The sequence below is a fragment of the Bison bison genome, unplaced genomic scaffold (assembly GCF_000754665.1).
Source record: "Bison bison bison isolate TAMUID 2011002044 unplaced genomic scaffold, Bison_UMD1.0 scf7180017864213, whole genome shotgun sequence".
In the NCBI taxonomy this organism is placed as follows: domain Eukaryota; kingdom Metazoa; phylum Chordata; class Mammalia; order Artiodactyla; family Bovidae; genus Bison; species Bison bison.
In genome coordinates, this window is record NW_011494785.1 from 7,473,507 (window position 1) to 7,495,800 (window position 22,294).

At 49.8% G+C, this 22,294-nt stretch overlaps 1 protein-coding gene across 1 annotated transcript; it reads right to left on the reverse strand.

Moving 5' to 3' along the window:
* Positions 1-6,266: 6,266 nt before the first annotated feature.
* RPL3 (ribosomal protein L3) lies at positions 6,267-12,584 on the reverse strand. The gene is made up of 10 exons (XM_010845127.1): positions 12,511-12,584; positions 11,340-11,532; positions 10,433-10,601; positions 9,742-9,877; positions 8,653-8,839; positions 8,002-8,162; positions 7,398-7,499; positions 6,932-7,027; positions 6,568-6,687; positions 6,267-6,362 (listed from the first exon to the last, which is right to left on the reverse strand). The coding sequence occupies exons 1-10, from the start codon at positions 12,511-12,513 to the stop codon at positions 6,318-6,320; spliced, it is 1,212 nt and encodes a 403-aa protein (XP_010843429.1). The 5' UTR covers positions 12,514-12,584; the 3' UTR covers positions 6,267-6,317.
* Between the last annotated feature and the right edge of the window lie 9,710 nt (positions 12,585-22,294).

The window sequence follows — 22,294 nt, forward strand, 5'->3', positions numbered from 1 at the left end:
AGGCTTTAGTGTAGTCAGTGAAGCAGAAGTAGATGTTTTCTTGGAACCCTCTTGCTTTTTCTTTGATCCAGTGGATGTTGGCAATTTTATCTCTGGTTCCTCTGCCTTTTCTAAATCCAGCTTGAACATCTGGAAGTCCTCGGTTCACGTACTTTTGAAGCCTAACTTGGAGAATTTTGAGCATTACTTTGCTAGCATGTGAGATGAGTGCAATTGTGAGGTAATTTGAACATTCTTTGGCATTGCCTTTCTTCGGGATTGGAATGAAAACTGACCTTTTCCAGGCCTGCAGCCACTGCTGAGTTTCCCAAATTTGCTGGTATATTGAGTGCAGCACTTCCACAGCATCATCTTTCAGGATTTGAAATAGCCCAGCTGGAATTCCACCTCCTTTAGCTCTGTTAATAGTGATGCTTCCTAAGGCACACTTGACTTCACACTCCAGGATGTCTGGCTTTAGGTGAGTGATCACACCATTGTGGTTATTTGGGTCATGAAGATTTTTTCTGTACAGTTCTTCTGTATATTCTTGCCACCTCTTCTTAATATCTTCTGCTTCTGTTAGGTCCATACCATTTCTGTCCTTTATTGAACCCATCTTTGCATGAAATGTTCCCTTGGTATCTCTAATTTTCTTGAAGAGATCTCTAGTCTTGCCCATTTCTATTGTTTTCCTCTGTTTCTTTGCATTGATCACCTAGGAAGGCTTTCTTAGCTCTCCTTTGGAACTCTGCATTCAGATGAATGTATCTTTCCTTTTCTCCTTTGCCTGAGTATTGAGTTTATATATATGAAGGATATAGGACAGTGCCCGATAGGTATAAATTATTCATAGTTACTACCACCTCTAACCCAGGCACCACCCTCTGGAGGCCTTCAAAGTCAACGTGAGTGCTGGTTATCAAGGGCAAGGAGCTGGTGAAGTTGGGCCCTGGGCAGCATTGTGGATCCAGAGGGCTGATGGGTGCCACGGGCAGTCATTCAACATTTAACAGTTCTGATGTTAATAGGGGCTTCTCTGGTAGCTCAGTGGTAAAGAATCCACATGCCAATGCAGGAGATGTGAGTTCAACCCCTGGGTCAGGAAGATCCCTGGAGAAGGAAATGGCAACCTACTCAAGTATTCTTGCCTGGGAAATCCCATGGATAGAGAAGCCTGCCGGCAACAGTTCATGGGGTCACAGAAGAGTCAGACACAACTTAGCGGCTGAACAACAATGTGTTAATAGGGCCTGGAAGTGTCCTGGATGCCACCTCCCTCATTCCTGGGCTCGTAGATGTTAACCCTCTCTCCTCGCAGGGGTCCAGCTCAGGCTTTGGAGCCTCTGCTGGAAGGACAGGAAGAGCTCTTGGGGGTTCCTGGGAGCAGCCAGGAGACCGGATTCCGGAAGGCATAGGAAGCTGGAGGGGACAGCAGGCTCTGAGTGCCAGCCTAGCAGCAGGATGTCGTAAGGAGGGCGGGGGACCCACAGAAGCTTCAGACAAGCCGCTGCGTGCAGAGAGCCGATGGGAGAAGGGTGAGGTCGCTGGAAGCCAAGGCCAGGCACCCACGGGGCAGGGGCAGGGCTGGGGGTCATGGGGGATGAGGACTGAGGGACAAGGATTGGGGAAGAGCACCTCCACCCCAAGCCCGTCTCCAGGTGAGCTCCACGAAGTCGCTGGCTCTGCCTTTTAAGGCGATGGTGGCTTCTGCCATCTCCATGTTCTCACTTGCTCAGAAATTTCCAGCAAGTATTTTCTTTATTCTTTTTTTCAGGAGGAATGGAATGAGGCTCCTTGTTTTGTCACCGCAGGATTCCAGAGAGGCCTGTATGGGGTTCTGGTGACAGGAAGCACAGACCTCCGGGGGCACTTGGAGACCGCTCTCCGTGACACGCACAGACACGGATCTCAGGAGGCCCGGACTGCTGTTCCGCCCACTGCGGGTCCACGGAAAGGCCTGGGGACCCCCATATGGGACACCCAGATGAACCCAAGCATTGATGAGTCCCAGAGATGCAGGGAACGTTTATTGAGCATCTACTATATGCTCACTCACTCTCCAGACTTCCCCTGGAGAGTTGCTTCCTTTGAGAGCTCAGATCTGAGCCCCAAAGCCTCGTTCCCACCTCAGGGCCTATGTGCCCACTGGTCTCTTTGAGTGGGGCATGTTCAGCCCTTAGAGCTCCACGAGGTTGGATCCGATATACCCTCAGGTTTCAGAAAGGCCTCCCCTGCCCCATCTCTCTCGATCCCTGTTTTATTTCTTTACAGCATTTAGCACTTCTTTTTTAAAAATTAATTAATTGAAGGCTAATTACTTTATAATATTGTTGTGGTTTTTGCCATACATTGACATGAATCAGCCATGTGTACATGCATCTCCCATCCTGAACCCCCCTCCCTCTTCTTCTTTTAAAAGTGCATTTAGGGGAGTTCCCTGGCAGTCCAATGGTTAAGACGCCATGCTTTCACTGCCGAGGCCTGTGTTCAATCCCTGGTCAGAGAACTAAGATCCCACAAGCTGCACGGCACAGCCAAAAAAGCATATACTATGAAAGTAACGTTCTCAATCAATGTCTATAATATAGAGCCCTTTCACTAACCAATGTGTGTGTGTGCGCGCGTGTGTGTAAGTCGCTTCAGTCATGTCCGACTCTTTGTGACCCTATGGACAGTAGCTCATCAGACTCCTCCGTCCATGGGATTCTCCAGGCAAGAATACTGGAGTGGGTTGCCATGCCTTCCTCCAGGGGATCTTCCCAACCCAGGGATCGAACCCATGTCTCCTTAAGTCTCCGGCATTGGCAGGCAGGTTCTTTACCACTAGTGCCACTTGGGAAGCCCCTCATAATCCAAGACTCAGCTCAAAAAGTTTTACAACCCAATAGTAAATATAAGTTTCCAATTTGAATGAAGAGTAAAATATACCAGTCAGGACCCTGACCTTACGAAACGGTAATATTCAAAAGAAGCTCACAGTTTAGAGGGGCTTCCCAGGTGGCCCCAGTCGTGAAGAACCTGCCTGCCAAGAGACACAGATTCAATCCCTGGGTTGGAAAGAACTCCTGGGGGAGGAAATAGCAGTCCACCCCAGTATTCTCGCCTGGAGAATCCCATGGATTGGAGCTACACAGCACGCACAATTCAGAATCATCCTACTGTTTTTAGATCCACAGCAATTCTTTTTGTAGTAATTGGATTTATTAACAGTATCGTAATTCTAAAGAACACGTTAAATCCTGTGTGTATGCTCAGTTCTGTCTGCCTCTTTGCAACCCCATGGACTGTAGCCCGCCAGGCTCCTCTGTCCCTGGGATTTTCCAGGCAAGAATACTGGAGTGGGTTGCCATTTCTTCCTCCAGGGGATCCTCCCAACCCAAGGATTGGACCCATGTCTCCTGCATTGGGAGGCAGATTCTTTACCACTGAGCTACCTGGGAAGCCCCAAGTTATATCAGGGATCTCTAAATTCTGGAATCAACTAACAAATGCATTAATCAACTACAAGCAAGTATTAGCCCACATCTATCACCAATGACTCAGACGTTTCTTTCGAATCATTTGACTATTTCATTTTCAAAGTTCTGAAAAGGCCAACAGACCATACAAAGATTTCTTTAGGCTCCTGCTTAACACTGAGAGCTTCCGCAAACTTCTGGCTTTGATTCAGGGCCAAAGCATCCATCGCTTCTATTATCTAAATAATAAACCTTAGCAGACCAGTGTTTTATTTTTTTTACTCTTTTAGGCTGTGAGACACAGCCTAGGATCTTATTTCCCCGACCAGGGATAGAATCTGTACCCCCTGCAGTGGAAGCGCGGTCTTAACTACTGGGCCACCAGGGAAGTCCCTCATCACTCCTAAAACTGTCCTGTTTGCTCGTGTTTGCTGTCTGCCCTCCCCAGCTAGAGGATAAGCTCAAGAGCTGGGCCTCTAAGTTCAGCACAGCTTCCCCAGCACCTGTGTGTCTGGCGGGCACTCTGGGTTTCTTAAGAGTGAAGCTGATCCCACACACATGCGTGGGCTTACTGCTGCCCCTGGGAAGCCCAAATTCTCATTCTGACCACAGCTCCAGCCGTTCTGTGCACCCACTGGACCCACCTTCTGCACTAGGTCCCACAACCACCACTGCCAAGGTGTCTGTCTCCAACCAGCTGAGGCCGAGGTTCAGATCTGTGATTTGGGAGGTGCCCAAGATCAGTCCCTGGCCAGGGGCAGGGCAGAAACAAGGAGATGGGGACATGGGGATATGGGGATGGTCGGCAGACAGCGGCTCAGTCAGGCAAGCCTGCTCTTGAAGTCTCTGTGCACAGGTGTGGGGCCAGGAGGGTGCGGTCTGTCTCTGCTGTTGGGTGCATGTGTGGACGCCATCAGCCTGTTCTCTGGACCCCACATCCCCAGTCATCCTCTACACCTGGGCAGATTCCTAAAAGGGAGTGAGGCCCAGCCAAGACATCTCAAACCAACAAAGCCTTTCCAACCTGGGCTGGATGGGCAGTTAGGCTCCAGGGCTGACATAAGGTCCGCGGAGGCCCACAGGCTCAGAGGCAAAGGGCAACTGGGGTGGGTGAGGGGACGAGGTGGGGCCTCAACCATCTCAGCACCTTCCCCAGAACGTGACTGGAGAGGAGCTTCTGCAGCGACAAGACCAGGAACCCAGCTCCCATGCTCTGGTTCTGCCAGAGCTGCCTGGGGGCCTTGGGGCAGGTCCTGACCCTCTGGCTGTGGGCTTGACGCCGGGGACTATGGGGCATCTTGAAGAGCCCTGGTTGGGGAGGGAACTGAACCCCCTGCAAAGTCCAGAGTCCTGCAAGGCTGTCCCAACTGGGTGCTGCCCACTCTCGCCCCCTGGTGGCTCCAGCCTTGAGTGCAGCTCCCGCCAGTAAGGGCCCAGGTCCTGGGAAAACGTGCTGCAAGGGTAGCAAACTAGCAGAGGCTGGCTTTGAGGCCCACTGCCCTACTCAGCTCCGAAGGGACTCCAGGAAAGCTGGGCAAACAGGTGCTGGGGAGGGGCCCCAGACTTAAGGGTTCTTGCTCAGCCTCCTCTACCACAGAACCCACCCAAGCGTGGAGGGGGCAGGGGTGGGGGTGTGGGGGGGCATGTTTATTCAGAACCAGAGGCTCAACTCAGGCTGCCTCCAGTAATCCTGACACAGAACCCGCAGTGCCTTGGGTTAGATTCCTGGGTCAGGGAGATCCCATGAAGGAAATAGCAACCCACTCCTGGACTCGTCTGCAAAATGGCACAGGGGAGCCTGGCATGCTGCACACAGTCCATTGGGTCAGTCGACAGTGGAGCACACATGCTCGCTGGGCCAATCTTCCCATTACGACTCCTCCGACTCCTCCAAAGAATAGAAAACCAAGGCTCAGAGAATACCGGAACGCTGGCTGCCAAGATGCGGGGCAGGGATGTCAGAAGTGCGGGGGCTGTGGTCTCTGCCCTGCTTAGGTGGGGCCAAAGCAAAACATGCCACATAGGCAGATGATGTGGGCAGCTGGGATTGGAAAGGAGATGCTGGGATTCACTGCACCAAAGGGTGGGCGAGACCCCAGAGGCCAGTGCAGAGATCCAGGAACCAAGCTGCTCAACAGCCTGTTGTTCAGTTACTGTATGTCTGACTCTTTGCAACCCCACGTACTGCAGCACGCCAGGCTTCCCTCTCCATCTCCCAGGAGTTTGCTGACTGACCTGCAAGATGCCAGATGCTCAACAATGGTCAGCACAACAGAGGGACCAGAGAGAGACCAGAATGCACATAGGGTTTCAGTAGCATGACCAGCCAGGTGAGCCAGGTCAAGGCACTCAGCCCCCACCAACCCGTATTCTCATTCTAATGAAGTCGATTTTAATCACCAGGGCCTGCCACAAAGCAAATTCGTGTTCTGAGCCCCAAGGGGCCCTTCTGCTTGACATCCATTCTCTCCCACAGCCAGAACCTGGCTGATGGCTACGAAAGAACCTCAGCAAGCCCCAACTGGAATCCCTCCAGTGATCAGTGACTAAACCATGTAGCTGGACACTCAGCAGAGCCAGGGTCTGCCCTGCCAGTGGGTGACAATGACTCCAGATCGTGCACTGCCACACAAGCGACCCAGACGCCTTACCCAATGACAAACATTTCACACAAAGCTCACTCCCCAAGCTGCTGGCTCTCAACTTTTGCTTTATCTTCACCAGGCATGGGGCCACCGTGGTAGGGCAAACAGCTGGGGGGACCCAGGGAGCATGAGGGCCCAAGGGAAGCAGCCAAAACTGAGAAAGCAAAGTCAGAGGCAGATGTCACTGGAAAATAATTTTATTGAGATTCTACCAGCTGTACAATCTGTTCTATTAGGCCCCTTCTTCCTTTGCAATTCGGTCCTTCTTAAGTGGTCCCTGTGGAGAGAAAAGCAGCCAGGTTAGAGACAGAAGGCAGCAGTCACAACTTTCCCAACCCCAGTGGCCAGACTCTGGACTGGTCTCCCCTGCCCTGGCACAAAAGAAGCACCTTTTGTATCAGCACCACATGGGCAGGCTGACAGGTGACAGAAGCTGAAAGCCACCCCCACCCCAGCCTGAGGGCAGCAAGCTAAGTACTCACCATGAAGGCTTTCTTCTCCTCCACAGTCTGGAAGCGACCATGACCAAATTTGGAGGTGGTATCAATAAATTTGAGGTCGATCTTCTCCAGGGCCCGCCGTTTGGTCTGTACCAGCAAGGACTGTGGGCCAAGAGGGGAAGGTTAGAGAGCCAAGCCTTTCCTGTACCACCTTAGTTCACAGCCCTTCATCTTAGAGGGATGAGGCAAGAATACAGATGAGGAATATATATATAAGCAAGCAACAAACATCTGGGCCAGGCCAGACAGGGAATCTTCTCCTCCTAAGACGTCAGGCATAGCGGTTCCTGCTTTTCCTCCCAACCAACTCCCCTAACAGAGCTCGGCACTCCCCGCCCAGCCTCACCTTGCGCAGAGTGAGCACTCGCTTCTTGGTTCCCACCACGCAGCCTTTGAGCATGACAAAGTCATTGGTCACCTCACCGTAGTGGACAAAGCCACCCTGGAAAGGAGCAAGGTCATCGGGTCAGCACAGATCAAGCATGAGGCTGTAGCCAGGTCTGACAATACCCACGCCCTGGGCCTGCTGGGCCCAGGACAGCCACCTGACCAGAGCTGTTCTCAGAAGGAAGGCAGCAAGGAATACTTCCGCAGTCTGACTCGGGCACTGTGCCCAGCGCTCATTCCAGGGTCTCATCACTGCACAGCTGGCCCCACCCCACACCAAACAGTCCCCACCACAGCTGGATGCTGCCCAGGGGACCAGTGAACTGTGGGTAAAAACTGATCCTGGCCCTTGTGGGAGGCCTGGGACTCAGGGAAATCCCCGGCCAGACCAGACAGGATTTGCAAGGACAGCTCCCATTACTCACCAGAGGGTTGATGCTCTTGTCAGACAGATCGTAATCAGTAGAGGCATTGTTCTTGATCAGTTTGCCGTCCTTGATGAGGTAGCCCTGACCAATCTTGTAGATCTGAAGGAAGAAATGAGCATAAATATTTGATTAACAAGAAAACAAGGCAGGGACTCAGGTTGACTGGAGGCAAGGACTGCCATTAGGGACAAATGATTCCCCAACTTGGGGGCAGGGTAGCCTGCAAAGGACTCTGGGAAAGCAGTTATGACCTTGACCCTCGTGATGGGGCGTCCCAGGCTTGCAGCAAAGAAAAGCTGCCTGGGCCTGAACAATGCCATCCAGGGAGATAAGGGATGGGGCCTCTCCAACACCATGGGACAGAAGAGGATAAACGAGGCTCTCATCCTCAACCCGACCAGAATCACCTTCAAGGATGGCACTTTACAAACCAGGACACTGACGAGTCACAACTGTGCCACCAGGCATGAGCAACTAAGTCCACGTGATGCTCCACCCAGTGGACTGATGACAAGGACCAGAACCCCACACAATCCCCAAAGCGGAGCCACTCTGCTCCCCTAAGGCTGAAGTCTCCACAGGGCCCCCACGTGCACCTCACCTTCTTGTTGATCTCAGTGCGGTGATGGTAGCCTTTCTGCCCAGCCCGAGCCACAGAGAAGGCCACCCGGGCAGGATGCCACGCCCCAATACAGGCAACCTTGCGCAGTCCTCGGTGGGTCTTACGGGGCAGCTTCTTGGTGTGCCAACGGCTGGTGACACCTGGAAGAGACACAGGCTGTTAACATGATGCCTAGCACCATGCCACTGGCCCTTTTGTGCTATGAATGCCCAACTTCAGTTCGTGGTACTTTGTCCAAAGAAATACAACACCTGACTGCAACAATCCTCTCCCTTACTATACCTCCATCCATCCAAGGTGATTATCAGCTTAGACATAACCCTTTTCAGCAACAAGTTCAGGTCTTAGAGAATCATCCCTGTACCAGAATATCACGTGGACCCAAGAGGATTCACGAAGCCCCGAGCCCAGTGTTTTGCAGTGTGTTTGAAAACCATTCACCCCAATCCCACACGCTGACCCAACCACCTGACCAGAGCTGTTCTCAGAAGGAAGGCAGCAAGGAACATTTCCGCAGTCTGACTCGGGCGCTGTGCCCAGCGCTCATTCCAGGGCCTCATCACTGAACAGCGCGGCCCGACATCACTCTCCCAGGGTAACCACAGCAACGCAGGCCACTGCAAAGCTCACCTTTGTAGCCTTTGCCCTTGGTCACCCCAATGACATCAATCATCTCATCCTGGCCAAACACTTGGCTCACAGGGACCTGCTGCTCGAGCCTCTCACGGGCCCAGTCCAGTTTCTCAGCCACAGTGCCTCCGTTTACCTGGACCTCCATGAGGTGGGCCTTCTTCTGGCGCAGAGGAAGAAGGCGCATCTAGAAAGGCACAGGGGATTCAGCGTGAGAGGACCGCAAGCCGGGCCAAACACCAAGAACCTTCCACCAACCAGCTCCCTGTTCCCGACTGGTCGTTTTGGCCAGTGCCTTTGGGGTATCTGCTCTGGTTTACCCTAGCCATCTAGCACGCTGTTAACTGCCAATAAGCCACTTTTTAAAAGAGCAGTGTAAGACTGCAAATACAAGCTATGAGGACCAAAATCCAAACAAAGCTTTTTAAAAGCTGCCCAGTGCTGTACTACTGAGCTACATTTAGTGGACACAGCACGGATCTGTGGTAACGTGGTCACCACTAACCACACAAGACTACTCTTCACTTAGAAATGACAGGTACACACACAGGTTTAACAACTGGGTTATACCCAGTCTAACCCAGAAAACTAAAAGCTAAAGCTAATTCAACTCAAGTCAGCCTCTCAACACTATTTTCAGTTAGGTGCTAGACTACCTACGTAAGTTATGACTCACCAATTCCTTCAACCAGTTTTCCTAAAAACAGGTCATGGTTTTATCTAATTAAGATTCACTGGGGACACAGTGCCCTCTGCTGGTAACAAAAAACCCTGCGTGGAGCCACTGGATGCTTTCTCAAGCTACCCTGCATCCTTATATTCTGGCCCCAGGAACCCAGGTCTCAAGGCAGGGCCTTGGCTGGACTGTTGCTTTTAACAATCTCTCGTCCCCCAGGAAAATACATTTAAGGACCTGAAAATCTTACTGTCCCTAAAATCACGAGGTCTGGCACAAAACCAGTCTGAGCACAGAATCAATTCAGAAGATAACACAGTGCCCCCCAGAGCCACCGGTGACCATGTAGGCCATCGCCCTCAGCCGGGCAGCAGCGGGTAGTGACCCTCCTCGTGGCCCTGGCCAGCACTCACCTGGGTGTGGGCAATGACACGGATGACCTGACAGTACTTCTTCATGCTGCTGAAGTCCCTCTCAAGTTGCTTCTTGCCGTCTGCGTCCTGCCACTTCTTGCAGTATTTGGTGAAGGCCTTCTTCTTGGACTTATGCCTTCAGGAGCAGAGCAGAGTTGGGGAGGGGGCCCAGGTGCCAGCCTTCATCAGCCCTCCAACGGGTGAGGGGGAGGCACACAGGCACCGTGTGGGGACGGGGCTCATTGCCGGCTTCTAAGGAGCCTTTTCCACCGGCAAGCGGAGCCTGGATGGAGCTCATCGGACAGAGCCGAGCGGAGCTGAGCAGAGGTCCACAAGGTTAATAATGAAACACGACATTCGGATACACAAATAAATTCTTGCTCCAAGTTAGCCATTAACCAGACCACACACCTGGGGTGGGCTGGGGGTATCAGTTACCACTCTAAACAGACCCCCATACTTGTCAGCAACCTAAAGGATTGCCGAACTGAGGCAGCACCCGAGGTCAACACCAAAGGAAATGTCCCGGGACGCTGCTCCCATTGTTCCTGAGAACTGTTCTGCCCAAGAGGCGACTAAATGTGACACCAAAGCAGCTGCCCTGCCGCCGACTACGGAGCTGAGGCCCCACAAAGCACACAGCCCTTTCCCCTGGCCCAGCCCAGGGTGAGCCGAGCCGCGGCTCCCTTACCAGTTCTTGTAGAAGCGCCTTTTGCACTCGTCGCTGATATGCTCAGCAAAGATGGTCTTAAAGGTCCGGAGGCCTCGGGGTGTTTCCACGTAGCCCACGATGCCCACAATCACCATGGGCGGAGTCTCCACGATGGTCACAGCCTCCACCACTTCCTTCTTGTTCACCTCTGCAAATAAAGTACGTGGTCAAAGCTGAGTGGACTAGCGAGTCCCCACACGCGCCCTTCCAGGCCAGCAATCTGCTTCACAGGACGGGTCTGCAGAAGTCTGCACCTCTCAGGCCTGTCCTCACTGCAGACTGTTCAGCTGGCGCGCAGATATTTTCAACTCAATGAAAACCATCTGGACTCTACTCAACCACATAAGTCTGGCTCCAGCTCTGGTCTGTTGCAGCCATCTCTAGAGACAAATTCCTTATTGCTTTCAGAATACAAGAATACTAAGTATAGTAAGGCAGTAACACCAGAGCCCAGAAACCGTTTTAACTGTCTAACGCTATCTGTTTCAGTCATCAGTGCTACGTGTTCTAGTCACTTTTCTACTTCAATTTCCCAGGAAAAAAATACTGCAATGTGCTGCCATTTCCTTTTCCAGGGATCTTACCGACCCAGGAGTCTCCTGCTTGGCAGGCAGGTTCTTTTACCACTGAGCCAGCGGGGGAACCTTTCTGTTCTTTGGCTCTTAACAAATTTACTCACCACGCTCCTTGACTTCATTACACCCCTCTGCCTAAAACAATGCCAGTCACCTGAACTCTGGAATACTAATCAATCCTAAAATATATTTCCATTCTGAAGTCCAGAAGTTCTGTTGATCTCGCCAAAGCCTGCTCCATTCTGACTGCTTGGCCCCATCTAGTCAACTCCAGCTCTCCCATCAGCTAGAAAGATGCAGCATGTACTTACTGGACCCTGGCCTATCGACCTCCCTCACAATGTGGGTCATGCCAGCCTTGTAGCCAAGAAAGGCAGTGAGGTGCACAGGCTTGGAAGAGTCATCCTTGGGGAAGCTCTTCACCTTCCCGCGGTGCCGGCTGCTGCGCTTCCGAGGCAGGAAGCCCAGGGACCCATGCCTGGGAGCAGAGAACTTCCTGTGAGACTAAGAGAAATAGAAGAACATTAGCACCTTCTGAGGAGCTTTGTTCCCAGAGGCCTAGGTTTTAGGAGGATTTCAAGCAATGACGACTCCATGCCAGCAACCCAGGTAAGATATCTACATTCAGAATTAAGTTTAATTATTCGTAATCACACATCCAGAAGGTATTATTCAGTCAAACTTGAACATTTACTTCAACCCCTCAACCCCTCACCTTGTAACTTAAAAACAAACCATGCCCCTTTTTCTCTTTAAGAAGACAAACACACAGCAGAGAGTCGCATTAAGGATCGCTTAACAAGCCTTACACTCAAGATTCTGATCATCATTATTGCCATTTTGCCCAGGGACTCCTTGTCAAAGGGCTGGGTGGCGGACAATGGTACTGAAGGATTCCCCATGCTCCCAACGGGAGCCAAACCGGAAAATGGTGGCCACTAGAATTCGACAGAGCCAAATCAGAACGTGACAATCAGCACAGCGTCTCTGTCCGCCCGTCAGTAAGTTCATCATTTCTGGTTTCTGACAACTCTAGAGGCCAAAGGAGTTGTACCAACGTTCCCAGACGTTTCAGAATGAGGCCTCAACAACCCCTGTCCCGAATACCCTCTCCAGCCTACCGGCCTGGATTTCTGAACCTCTTTAACACTAGAGCCAAACAATCGCACACAAGGTCCTCCTGCCAAAGGGCTCACGACTTGGATCTCAAATGCTGAGATAAAAATCTAGGAATAGTCCATGGTTTGAAAACCGTCGGGCCCAGGCCCCACAAGCCAAGGCCTCTAGCCAGCCGACAGGCAGGCCCCAAACCATCCTCAAGTCCCGGACGTTTTCAGGAAATAGACCTGGCCGCGGGTTCCGCTGAGTGCCCCGTGATATTACAGCAGAACCCCGGCGCCGGGTGAACCGAGATGGCGGGGATGTGCCGCGGATTCAGCCCTGCCACCACGACAAAGAGGAAGCCGCCATGACACTACATACCATCCTGCCGTCGGAAGCTGCCGGTAGAGGTCAGCCCGCTAGCCGCGCGAGATATATAAATCCTAGTCTGGCTCCGCCCCTTCCGGCGTGCGAGCGCGCACCCGCGGCAGACTTCGGGTCGCGGGGCCGACGCTGGACTCCATTTCCGCGCATGCTCGTTCTCGCCTTGCTTGCGTTCCGACCTTGGCGTCAGTTTGGTAGGTGGGATTTAGAGGTCCTACGGCGAGCGGCTGGGATCACACTTTCTGAAAATTCTAGGACGCGCCGGCGGAAAATCAAAATACTATCGCCCTACAAGCGTTGGACAGTAGCCAACTTTTGAGGAAACGTTGAAACGCGCTATTACGGTGAAGGAAAATGGTCAGTCACTTCTGGAATTGAATAACCCTATTGGGGCTTCAGTTCCAAAGCGTTTTCTCACGTGGTATATCATTTCCGTCCGGCACTCTAGATCATCGATGTTGCCATTTTGCAGGCATGTCGAAGTGGAATCAGTTGCACAGCCCCCACCAACTCAAAGTTGGAGAGAAAAGACTGAGCCCCTGGTTTTCCTGGTTCCCAACTCAGAGGCGCTTCCCGACACCAGCTTGCCTTTAATGCGTGCTAATTTGGGGTTTCCCCTCCCTCTAGCTCCATCTAGGCCATTTCTCCCAGTATCGGGCTGCGGGGACTGGCGCTTGATTCTAAAGGTCTGAGGCGGAGAAACCCTCACCAGCTGCCGGGTGTCACGAAGCCTGGCTCTCCCTGCCTCCCAGATCCTCTGCATGAAGGACCCTCGCTGATCTCTGCCTGGGCTCGTGGTCACCTAGGAGTCTCCTAGTTGCTCTCCCTGCCGCCAGGCTTGTCCATCCAGATCTAAAAATCATATTATCTTTTGGTTACTTTCCGTGCCCTTCCCCACCCCCACTCCTAGTTATTTCCTCTGGTTTAAGGCTTAACTCCTGAGCCTGCAAGCCAAGAATCTGCCCTAACTAGCTGCTCCAGCCTCTTTTCTGTGGGTGAACACACACACACACTTTTCCACTTTCCACCTCCATCCCACCCTGTTCTGTTCTTTGATTCTGGGCCTGGCCATTGCTCACACCGTTATTAAGAAAGCGTTCTCATTTAACCTTCACTCCATCCCTCAGTGGCAGTGTTGAGAGTCCTCAGCCCCTTATTGGAAATCTTTGGGGCCAGATCTGTTTCCAAATTCAGCATTTTTCATGTTTTAGATAATATCATGCAATATGGTGCACATACTGTATATTATGTAATCCTCCCTAAGCTCTTTAATGAAACACATTAATTCTGTAAAGAGACATGAATATTCACATGGAGTGGAATAAATAGCCCCACAGTTCAAGGCTAACTTTGCTGCCTAAAAAATTCAGATTACTTTCGTTTTTGCCACCAACTGACTTAAGTTTTTTCATAATTCAATTTACAGCAATATGGATGGACCTAGCGAGTATCATACTGAGTGAAGACAGAAAAAGACAAATACTGTGATATCACTCATGGAATCTAAAATATGATACGAATGAACTTATTCACCAAACAGAAGCAGACTCACATAGAAGACAAAGGTATGGTTACCAAAGAGAAAAAGGGTTAGGGAAGGAATGAATTGGGAGATTGGGATTAGGTACAAATTTCTGTATATAAAATAGAGAAACAAGGTCCTACTATATGCCACAGGGAACTATATTCAATATCTTATAATAAACCATAGTGGAAAAGAATATGAAAAAGAATATATGACCAAATCACTCTCCTTTATACCAGAAACTTAACGTTATAAATAACAACTTTTTATTTCAGAATGGCAGACAAGGAATTATGGCCCACACTGTCCCTTTTTATAGAGAAGACTAAGTTCAGGCCAAAAAGGAATAATTTGGCAAAAGTCATACAATTAAGAAAGGACAGAGCTCAAGCCTGATTCTAGGTTAGGTTTTCATGACATCAGACTCAGGGTTCAGTCGCCTCTTCACTGGAAAAGGAGCTCCGGGGTCCTGAGTCACTCATTCGCTCAATAAGAAATTCTTCCTGAAGTCTTGCTGCATGTCAGATGCTGCACCAGGCTGTGGGAATGACACAAAAGGGAAGGGGGCAGGGCACAACCTTTGAAAGAATGACAAATCCCAAGGACACCACATACTGATTAAAACCAAGTAGGTCCAAAACAACAGACTAGTCCGCTTCCACTAGACTGTGAGCCTCAGTGTATGCTCACTGGAACACATCAGCAAGCTACCGGCACACTGGCCAGTTCCGAGCCAGCCATCAAAGATGAGAAAGTGGGGCGCTGGCCCAGTTCCAGCCTGGCCTTTCGCATGGTGTACTTACTCTGCATATAAGTTAAATTTACAGTGTGGCAATATACAGTCTTGCCATACTCCTTTCCCATTTTGAACCAGTCTATTGTTTCATGTCCGGTTCTAACTGTTGCTTCTTTTCTTTTTTTCCTAACTGTTGCTTCTTGACCTGCATACAGGTTTCTCAGGAGAGAGAAGTAAGGTGGTCTGGTATTCCCATCTTTTAAGAATTTTTCACAGTTTGTTGTGATCCACACAGTCAAAGTCTTCAGCATAGTCATTGAAGCAGAAGCAGATTTTTTCTGGAATTCCCTTGTTTTTTCTGTGATCCAACAGATGTTGGCAATTTGATCTCCGGTTCCTCTGTCTTTTCTAAATCCAGCTTGTACATCTGAAAGTTTTTGGTTCATGTACTGTGGAAGCTTAGCTTGAAGGATTTTGAGCATGACCTTGTTAGCATGTGAAATGAGCGCAGTTGTACAGTAATTTGAACATTCTTTGGTGTTGCCTTTCTTTGGGATTGGAATGAAAATTGGCCTTTTCCAGTTTTGTGGTCTCTGCTGAGTTTTCCAAATTTGCTGATATATTGAGTGCAGCACTTTAACAGCATCATCTTCTCCAGTTCTGTGGCCTCTGCTGAGTTTTCTAAATTTGCTGGCATATTAAGTATAGCACTTTAACAGCATCATCTTTTAGAATTTTAAATAGCTCTGCTTGAATTCCATCACCTCCACTAGCTTTGTTCGTAGTAATGCTTCCTAAGGCCCACTTGACTTCACACCCCAGGATGTCTGGCTCTAGGTGAGTGACCACACCATCATGGTTATCGGAGTCATTAAGAACTGTTTTGTATAGTCCGTCTGTGTATTCCTGCCACTTCTTAATCTCTTCTGCTTCTGTTAGGTCCTTGCCATTTCTGTCCTTTATTGTGCTCATCTTTGCATGAAATATTCCTTCATTAATGCCAGTTTTCTTGAAGAGATCTCTAGTCTTTCCCATTCTATTGTTTTCCTCTAGAGATATTGCCTCAGGCCTCAGCTTTCCCATCTGTCCGATGAAGGATTCATTCATTCATTCAGCAAATGTGTACCGAGCCCACTGTGCCTAAGAACGACAAAAGGTCAACTAAAGATGGGGATCAAATTGCCAACATCCGCTGGATCATCGAAAAAGAAAGAGAGTTCCAGAAAAACATCTGCCTTATTGACTATGCCAAAACCTTTGACTGTGTAGATCACAACAAACTGTGGAAAATTCTAAAAGAGATGGGAGTACCAGACCACCTGACCTGCCTCCTGAGAAATCTGTATGCAGGTCAGGAAGCAACAGTTAGAACTGTACATGGAACAACAGACTGGTTCCAAATCAGGAAAGGAGTATGTCAAGGCTCTATATTGTCACCCTGCTTATTTAACTTATATGCAGAGTACATCATGAGAAATGCTGGGCTGTATGAACCACAAGCTGGAATCAAGATTGCCGGGAGAAATATCAATAACCTCAGATATGCAGATGACACCATCTGCATCTTATGGCAGAAAGCGAAGAAAAACGAAAGAGCCCCTTGATGAAAGTGAAAGAGGAGAGTGAAAAAGTTGGCTTAAAACTCGACATTCAGAAAACTAAGATCATGGCATCCAGCCCCATCACTTCATGGCAAATAGATGGGGAAACAGTGGAAACAGTGTCAGACTTTATTTTGGGGGGCTCTAAAATCACTGCAGATTGTGACTGCAGCCATGAAATTAAAAGACACTTGCCCCTTGGAAGAAAAACTATGACCAACCTAGATTGCACGTTAAAAAGCAGAGACATTACTTTGCCAAGAAAGGTCTGTCTAGTCAAGGTTATGGTTTTTCCAGTAGTCATGTATAGATGTGACAGTTGGACTATAAAGAAAGCTGACCACTGAAGAATTGATGCTTTTGAACTGTGGTGTTGGAGAAGACTCTTGAGAGTCCCTTGGACTGCAAGGAGATCTGACCAGTCAATCCTAAAGGAAATCAGTCCTGAATGTTCATTGGAAGGACTGATGCTGAAGCTGAAACTCCAATACTTTGGCCACCTGATGTGAAGACCTAACTCATTTGAAAAGACCCTGATGCTGGGAAAGATTAAAGGCAGGAGGAGAAGGGGACGACAGAGGGTGAGATGGTTGGATGGCATCACTGACTCGATGAATATGAATTTGAGTAAGCTCCAGGAGTTGGTGATGGACAGGGAAACCTGGCGTGCTGCAGTCCATGGGGTCGCAAAGAGTCAGACACAACTGAGCAACTGAACTGAACTGAAAGATGGGGATAAAGTATGGCTTTCACTATTCCTTGCAAGCCATCAGGTGGATGACCAGGAAAAGGACCCTGAGAGTCGATACGAACGATCAGAATCAGGAGATCTTTAGGATCCATAGGATCTGGGGACTATTTGTATGAGTCACTGTTAGGGGCCTGGGAGAGCAAGCAGAGATAGCAGGAGTTAAGATAACCATTTTGGAATATTGGGTAGATAGTGTTACTTTTGGGGCTTCCCTGGTAGCTTAGCTGGTAAAGAATCCACCTGCAATGCTGGAGACCCTGGTTCGATTCCTGAATCGGGAAGATCCCCTGGAGAAGGGGTAGGCTACCCACTCCAGTATTCTTGGGCTTCCCTGGTGGCTCAGATGGTAAAGAATCTGCCTGCATTGTGCGAGACCTGGGTTGGATTCCTGAGTTGGGAAGGTCCCCTGGAGGAGGGCTTGGCAGCCCGCTCCAGTATTCTTGCCTGGAGAATCCCCAAGGACAGAGGAGTCTGGCAAGCTACAGGCCATGGGGTTGTAAAGAGTCTGAGCGACTAAGCACAGCACAGTGTTACTTTTATAAAGGATAGATTAACTTCTGTGTATAAGTTTAGAATCATTTATGGAGTTAACTGTATCATCTCTTCTAAGAACAAGTCTAAGGCTATACAGCAAGATGTATGCAAATCAACAAGAAGAAACTAAGAATGTGAGAGAAGGGAAATAATATGAAGCCAGAGAGGGATTGATGCCAAAAGCTCAGCTTCTCTGTATATACCAGTGCAGAATCGAATCACGCAGAGGGTTTTGGCTGAAGCAGGAAATAAAAGCTTTATTGCTTTGCCAGGCAAAGGGCTTGGGAGTTTGGTGAGAAGTTTTATGGCAATAGATTTCCGTGAGGTTGCTGATAAGATTAAGGGTATGTGTAGGGTCTCTGATGAGCTTCTCTGATGCCTTTAATCTTTTTTTTTTTTCTTTGACATATTTATTTATTTGGCTACCTTGGGTCTTAGTTATGGCACATGAGATCTTTCATTGCAACAGGAACTTTCTAGTTGTGGCGTGTGGCTCCAGAGCATGTGGGCTCAGTAGTTATGGTGTGGAGGCTTAGTTACTTTGTGCCAGGTGAGATCCTAGGTCCTGGACCAGACTTGAACCTGCGTCTCCTGCATTTTGAGGCAGATTCTTAACCACTGGACAGTCTCTTTAATCTTTCCTCAGCCAAAGTTTCTTGGCTGTACCTCCCTTGATTAGCAACTGTTGGAACTGGCCTTTTGGAACTCGGGGAAGGTCATGGAGGCTGGAGTCTTGCCTACAAGAAACGGGGGACAAAAAGGCCTCCATGACCGGGAACCCGACAGGGCACCACTCAGTTTCAGGATCACACCCAAAACACACATTATAGACCACTGTTCATGCCATAGTAGTCCTTCCATTTGGCTTCAAGCCTCTTCCAGCCAAATACAAAAGATAAATATGATTAGTAACATGATTCACAACATCCACATGATAAACACTGGCCAAAGGAATCCACTGTGCCTGGAATAAGGCTTTAAAGAAATTTCTCAGGGAGATAGGGTTCTCCGAAAGGGATCAAAATGGGATGCAGCTAATGACACCCTGAACATCACCCCACAGTGAATACACAGTTAAGCACATTTGTGCAGACCAGTGAAATCCGGGTGACACACCGAGCCCATCTGGGCAAGCTGTTTACAGCAGGTCAAAACAAAGGAGGTAGGTTACTTGATCCCTGATTACTGATTTAATCCAAAGAAAAAATCAAGAGTCTGGAAAGAAATGAACTGACTGTTCATAAATGGTCCTCTGTCAATAGTTTTTCAAAATGGAGCTAGTAAGGAATGGAAAAGGGCCCATGTTTTGCTCAAATCATTGAAGGGCAGTTATTCTCTGCTGCTAGGTAAAACCCAAGGTGTGGACCAGCCTTGGCGGCAGGAGGTTAGGAGGACCAGAAAAGCAGAATGGAGAAGCACAGGGGGATTCCCTGGTGGTCTGGTGGTTAGGACACAGCTCTCTCACTTCCAGGGCCCCAGGTTCAATCCCTCTGCTTTCTTTCATAGCAGAAAGAGAAAAAAAAAAAATGGAGAAGTGTGAGGGCAAGAGGGAAGAGAGGACTTGAGTGAGGCAGTTTTGTCATGAGTGTATTTCAGTGTCCATCTCTCTTGTTGTTGTCCAGTCATTAAGTTGTGTCTGACTGTGACCCCATGGACTGCAGAACACCAGGCTTCCCTGTCCTTCACTATCTCCCTGACTCAAACTCATGTCCACTGAGTCAGTGATGTCATCCAACTGTCTCATCCTCCCTTTCCCCCTTCTCTTGCACTCAATCTTTTCCAGCATCAGGGTATTTTCCGATGAGTCGGCTCTTCGCATCAGGTGGCCAAAGTATTGGAGCTTCAGCTTCAGCATCAGTCCTTCCAATGAATATTCAGGGTTGATTTCCTTTAGGATTGACTGGTTTGATCTCCTTGCAGTCCAAGAGAATCTCAAGAGTCTTCTCCAACACCACAGTTTAAAAACATCAATTCTTCGGCGCTCAGCCTTCTTTAAGGTCCAACTCTCACATCCGTACATGACCACTGGAAAAAACAATTTTGACTATATGGACCTCTGTCAGCAAAGTGATGACTCTGCTTTTTAATACACTGTCTGGGTTTGTCATCTCTCTTGCCAGACCATAAGCTTCATGGTGGCCGAGATTGCAGGGCCTAGCTCCGAGAAGGCTCAGGCTGTCATTTGTCAGGTGTGGGCATGAACACAGCAGGCCCCACCTAAACTTCATAGCTTCAGAGGCTGCCTCCCTTACCCATTGAGGCAACAATGCTCCCTCTTTGACAAGAGTTCACACCCTGACCTTTTGTGCTGTCACTGATTGTTGCACAACCTCCTGGCTCAGCTGACAGTGCGTTTGGGCCAGAACGCCAGTTAATATGAGCTTGTGGCATGAGTGCAGCTCCATGCCCCCAGAACGGGAGGCTGGGCACAGAGCCTCTGGGTCATGAAGGCCCCTCTCCCGGCTCCTCCACCACCATCTGTCAAGGTGATGCGCCGCAGAATGGAAGCGGGCTGGCCCGAGGCACCTGGCAGCTCCTGCTCCTGTGTGGGCCCAGCCTGCTGAGATTCTACCGGCCGCTTCTGGGGCTGCAGGCAGCCGTGGCAAACATGGCTTCCCACTGCCTGCCTCTCTACGTGCTGGGCTTCTGCGTCTTCTGGGGCAGCAATCTACAGGTGACGGGGGCGCTCTTCCTGGCCCAGAGGCTGTGCATGGAGGTGCTGCTGCCCGTCCAGCAGACCTTGTGGCGGCTGCTGACCATCGCGCGGGGCTGGGGCCTTCAGCTGCTGGCCACCCTGATGCACAGAGCCTGCCGCTGCGTCCCATGGCTCCAGCGGCACTTGCGATGGGAGGCCCACCTCGCTCTGCTGTCTGTGGCCCAGTGTGCCCACTACAGCCTGGTCGACTTCCACCACGAGCACAGCAAGGCCTTGGAGCTGCTGCCACAGGCTGTGCTGCAGCAGACGGCTGTGTCCCTGCTGCTCCGCTGCCTGGACAGGCTGGGGGTGGCCATGGGACAGGTGGCCAGGGCCCTGTGGGGCGGTGGCCTGCAGTCCCTGGGATGGGCTAGGCTGCGCAAGGCACCCTCCAAAGATCTGGATGCGGTCACCACCGTCCTTCCCGTGACCACCATTCCTTTTAGCCAGCGCTTCCCTGGGCCTGACCCGGCCACCCTGAGCGGGCTCAGGCCAGCCTCCGTCAGCCTGTGCCTAGTGGTTGAGGACAAGGATGCCAGCGAGGGAGAAGGAGGCTGCAGTCTGGGGGCCAGCAAGGTGCCCATTAGCACCAGGTTCCACAGCAGTAGCACAAGCAAGACAGACTTCAGATCTTCATCCAGGCAAGCCCTCGCACAACAAGTCAAGGCAACCTGTATTCTTATTGTTCTTCTGTATATCTACGCTGCGTGTCTCTTTGTGCAGGTCTTAAAATAAATGACTAAGTGTGAGCCAGCCTCCGAAATGTCCGTGGTTTACCTTTGTCAATCAGAGATTGACTGGCATCAGATCTGTTCACCCAAGCCTTTGCTGAGCCGGGGGCAAGGGTGGGTGGTACTCAGTGTGCAAGACACGTTGAGTGCCAGGGCCTGGGCTAGGGGGCCTGGTTTCAGCTCTGTCGCTTCTGTGTGTTCTTGGCAAAGTTCCTGGACCCTTCTGGGCCTCAGTTTCCTTTTCTGTAAAATGTGGATAAAAAAGCTCCAGAGAGAGGGGATATATAAAAATAAGTCATTTGTAAGTTGTAGAATGTTCTTCCCTCTCAATTATCCTAACAGAGCATACAAGGCCTTCTTGGAGAACACTTAGATTCTACTAAAGGACATAAAAAGAAGACCAGAATAAAGACGGACATAGTTCATGGGTGAACTAACCTAATGTCTTAAAGGAGTCAATTTTCTCCAAATTATAAAGTCATTAGGATTACAACCCAAATCCCAAGGCATTTGGGGCAGGGAGGGAAGCACTCATAAACTGATCCTAAGATGTACATGGAAAATCAAGGTCCTTAAAATCTTAAGGCATTTTAAAAAAAGCAGAGCTAAGGTGGGAGCCTTGCTCTACCAAATATTAAGACATATTACAAAATCACAGTAATTAAAACAATGTGGCAGAAAAAGCAGGCAGACAAATAGAATAGAATGCAGAGTCCAGACATAAGCTGGCTACAAATGGGAACTTGGTACAAATAGGTACTTAGTACATTGAAAAGGTGATATCACAAATGAATGGGGAGGGACTTCCCTGGTGGTCCAGTGCCCAAGGGCCTCACTGCCAAGGTGGTTGTTGGTTTTCAGTGGCTAAGTTGCATCCAACTCTTTGCGACCCTATGGACTACAGCACACCAGGCTCCTCTGTCCTTCACTGTCTCCCAGAGTTTGCTCAAACTCATGTCCACTGAGTCATTGATGCTATCTAACCATCTCATCCTCTGCCACCCCTTCTCCTTTGGCCTTCAGTCTTTCCCAGCATTGGGGTCTTTAATCAGCTCTTCACCACTGCCAAGGGCCTTGGTTCCATCTCTGGTTGGGGAACAAAGATCCCACAAGTCCTGCAGCATGGACAAAACGAAAAAACAAAACAGTAGGGAGAGCAGGGATTATTTAGCAGATAGAGTTGGAGAAGCTGGTTCACCACATGAAAA

Coding starts and splice junctions, on each gene's coding strand:
- RPL3 (XM_010845127.1), bottom strand. Junction 10,602..11,339: donor GGTCGATAGGCCAGGGTCCA/GTAAGTACATGC, acceptor CTTTATTTGCAG/AGGTGAACAAGAAGGAAGTG. Junction 9,878..10,432: donor AGGCGCTTCTACAAGAACTG/GTAAGGGAGCCG, acceptor CTGCTCCTGAAG/GCATAAGTCCAAGAAGAAGG.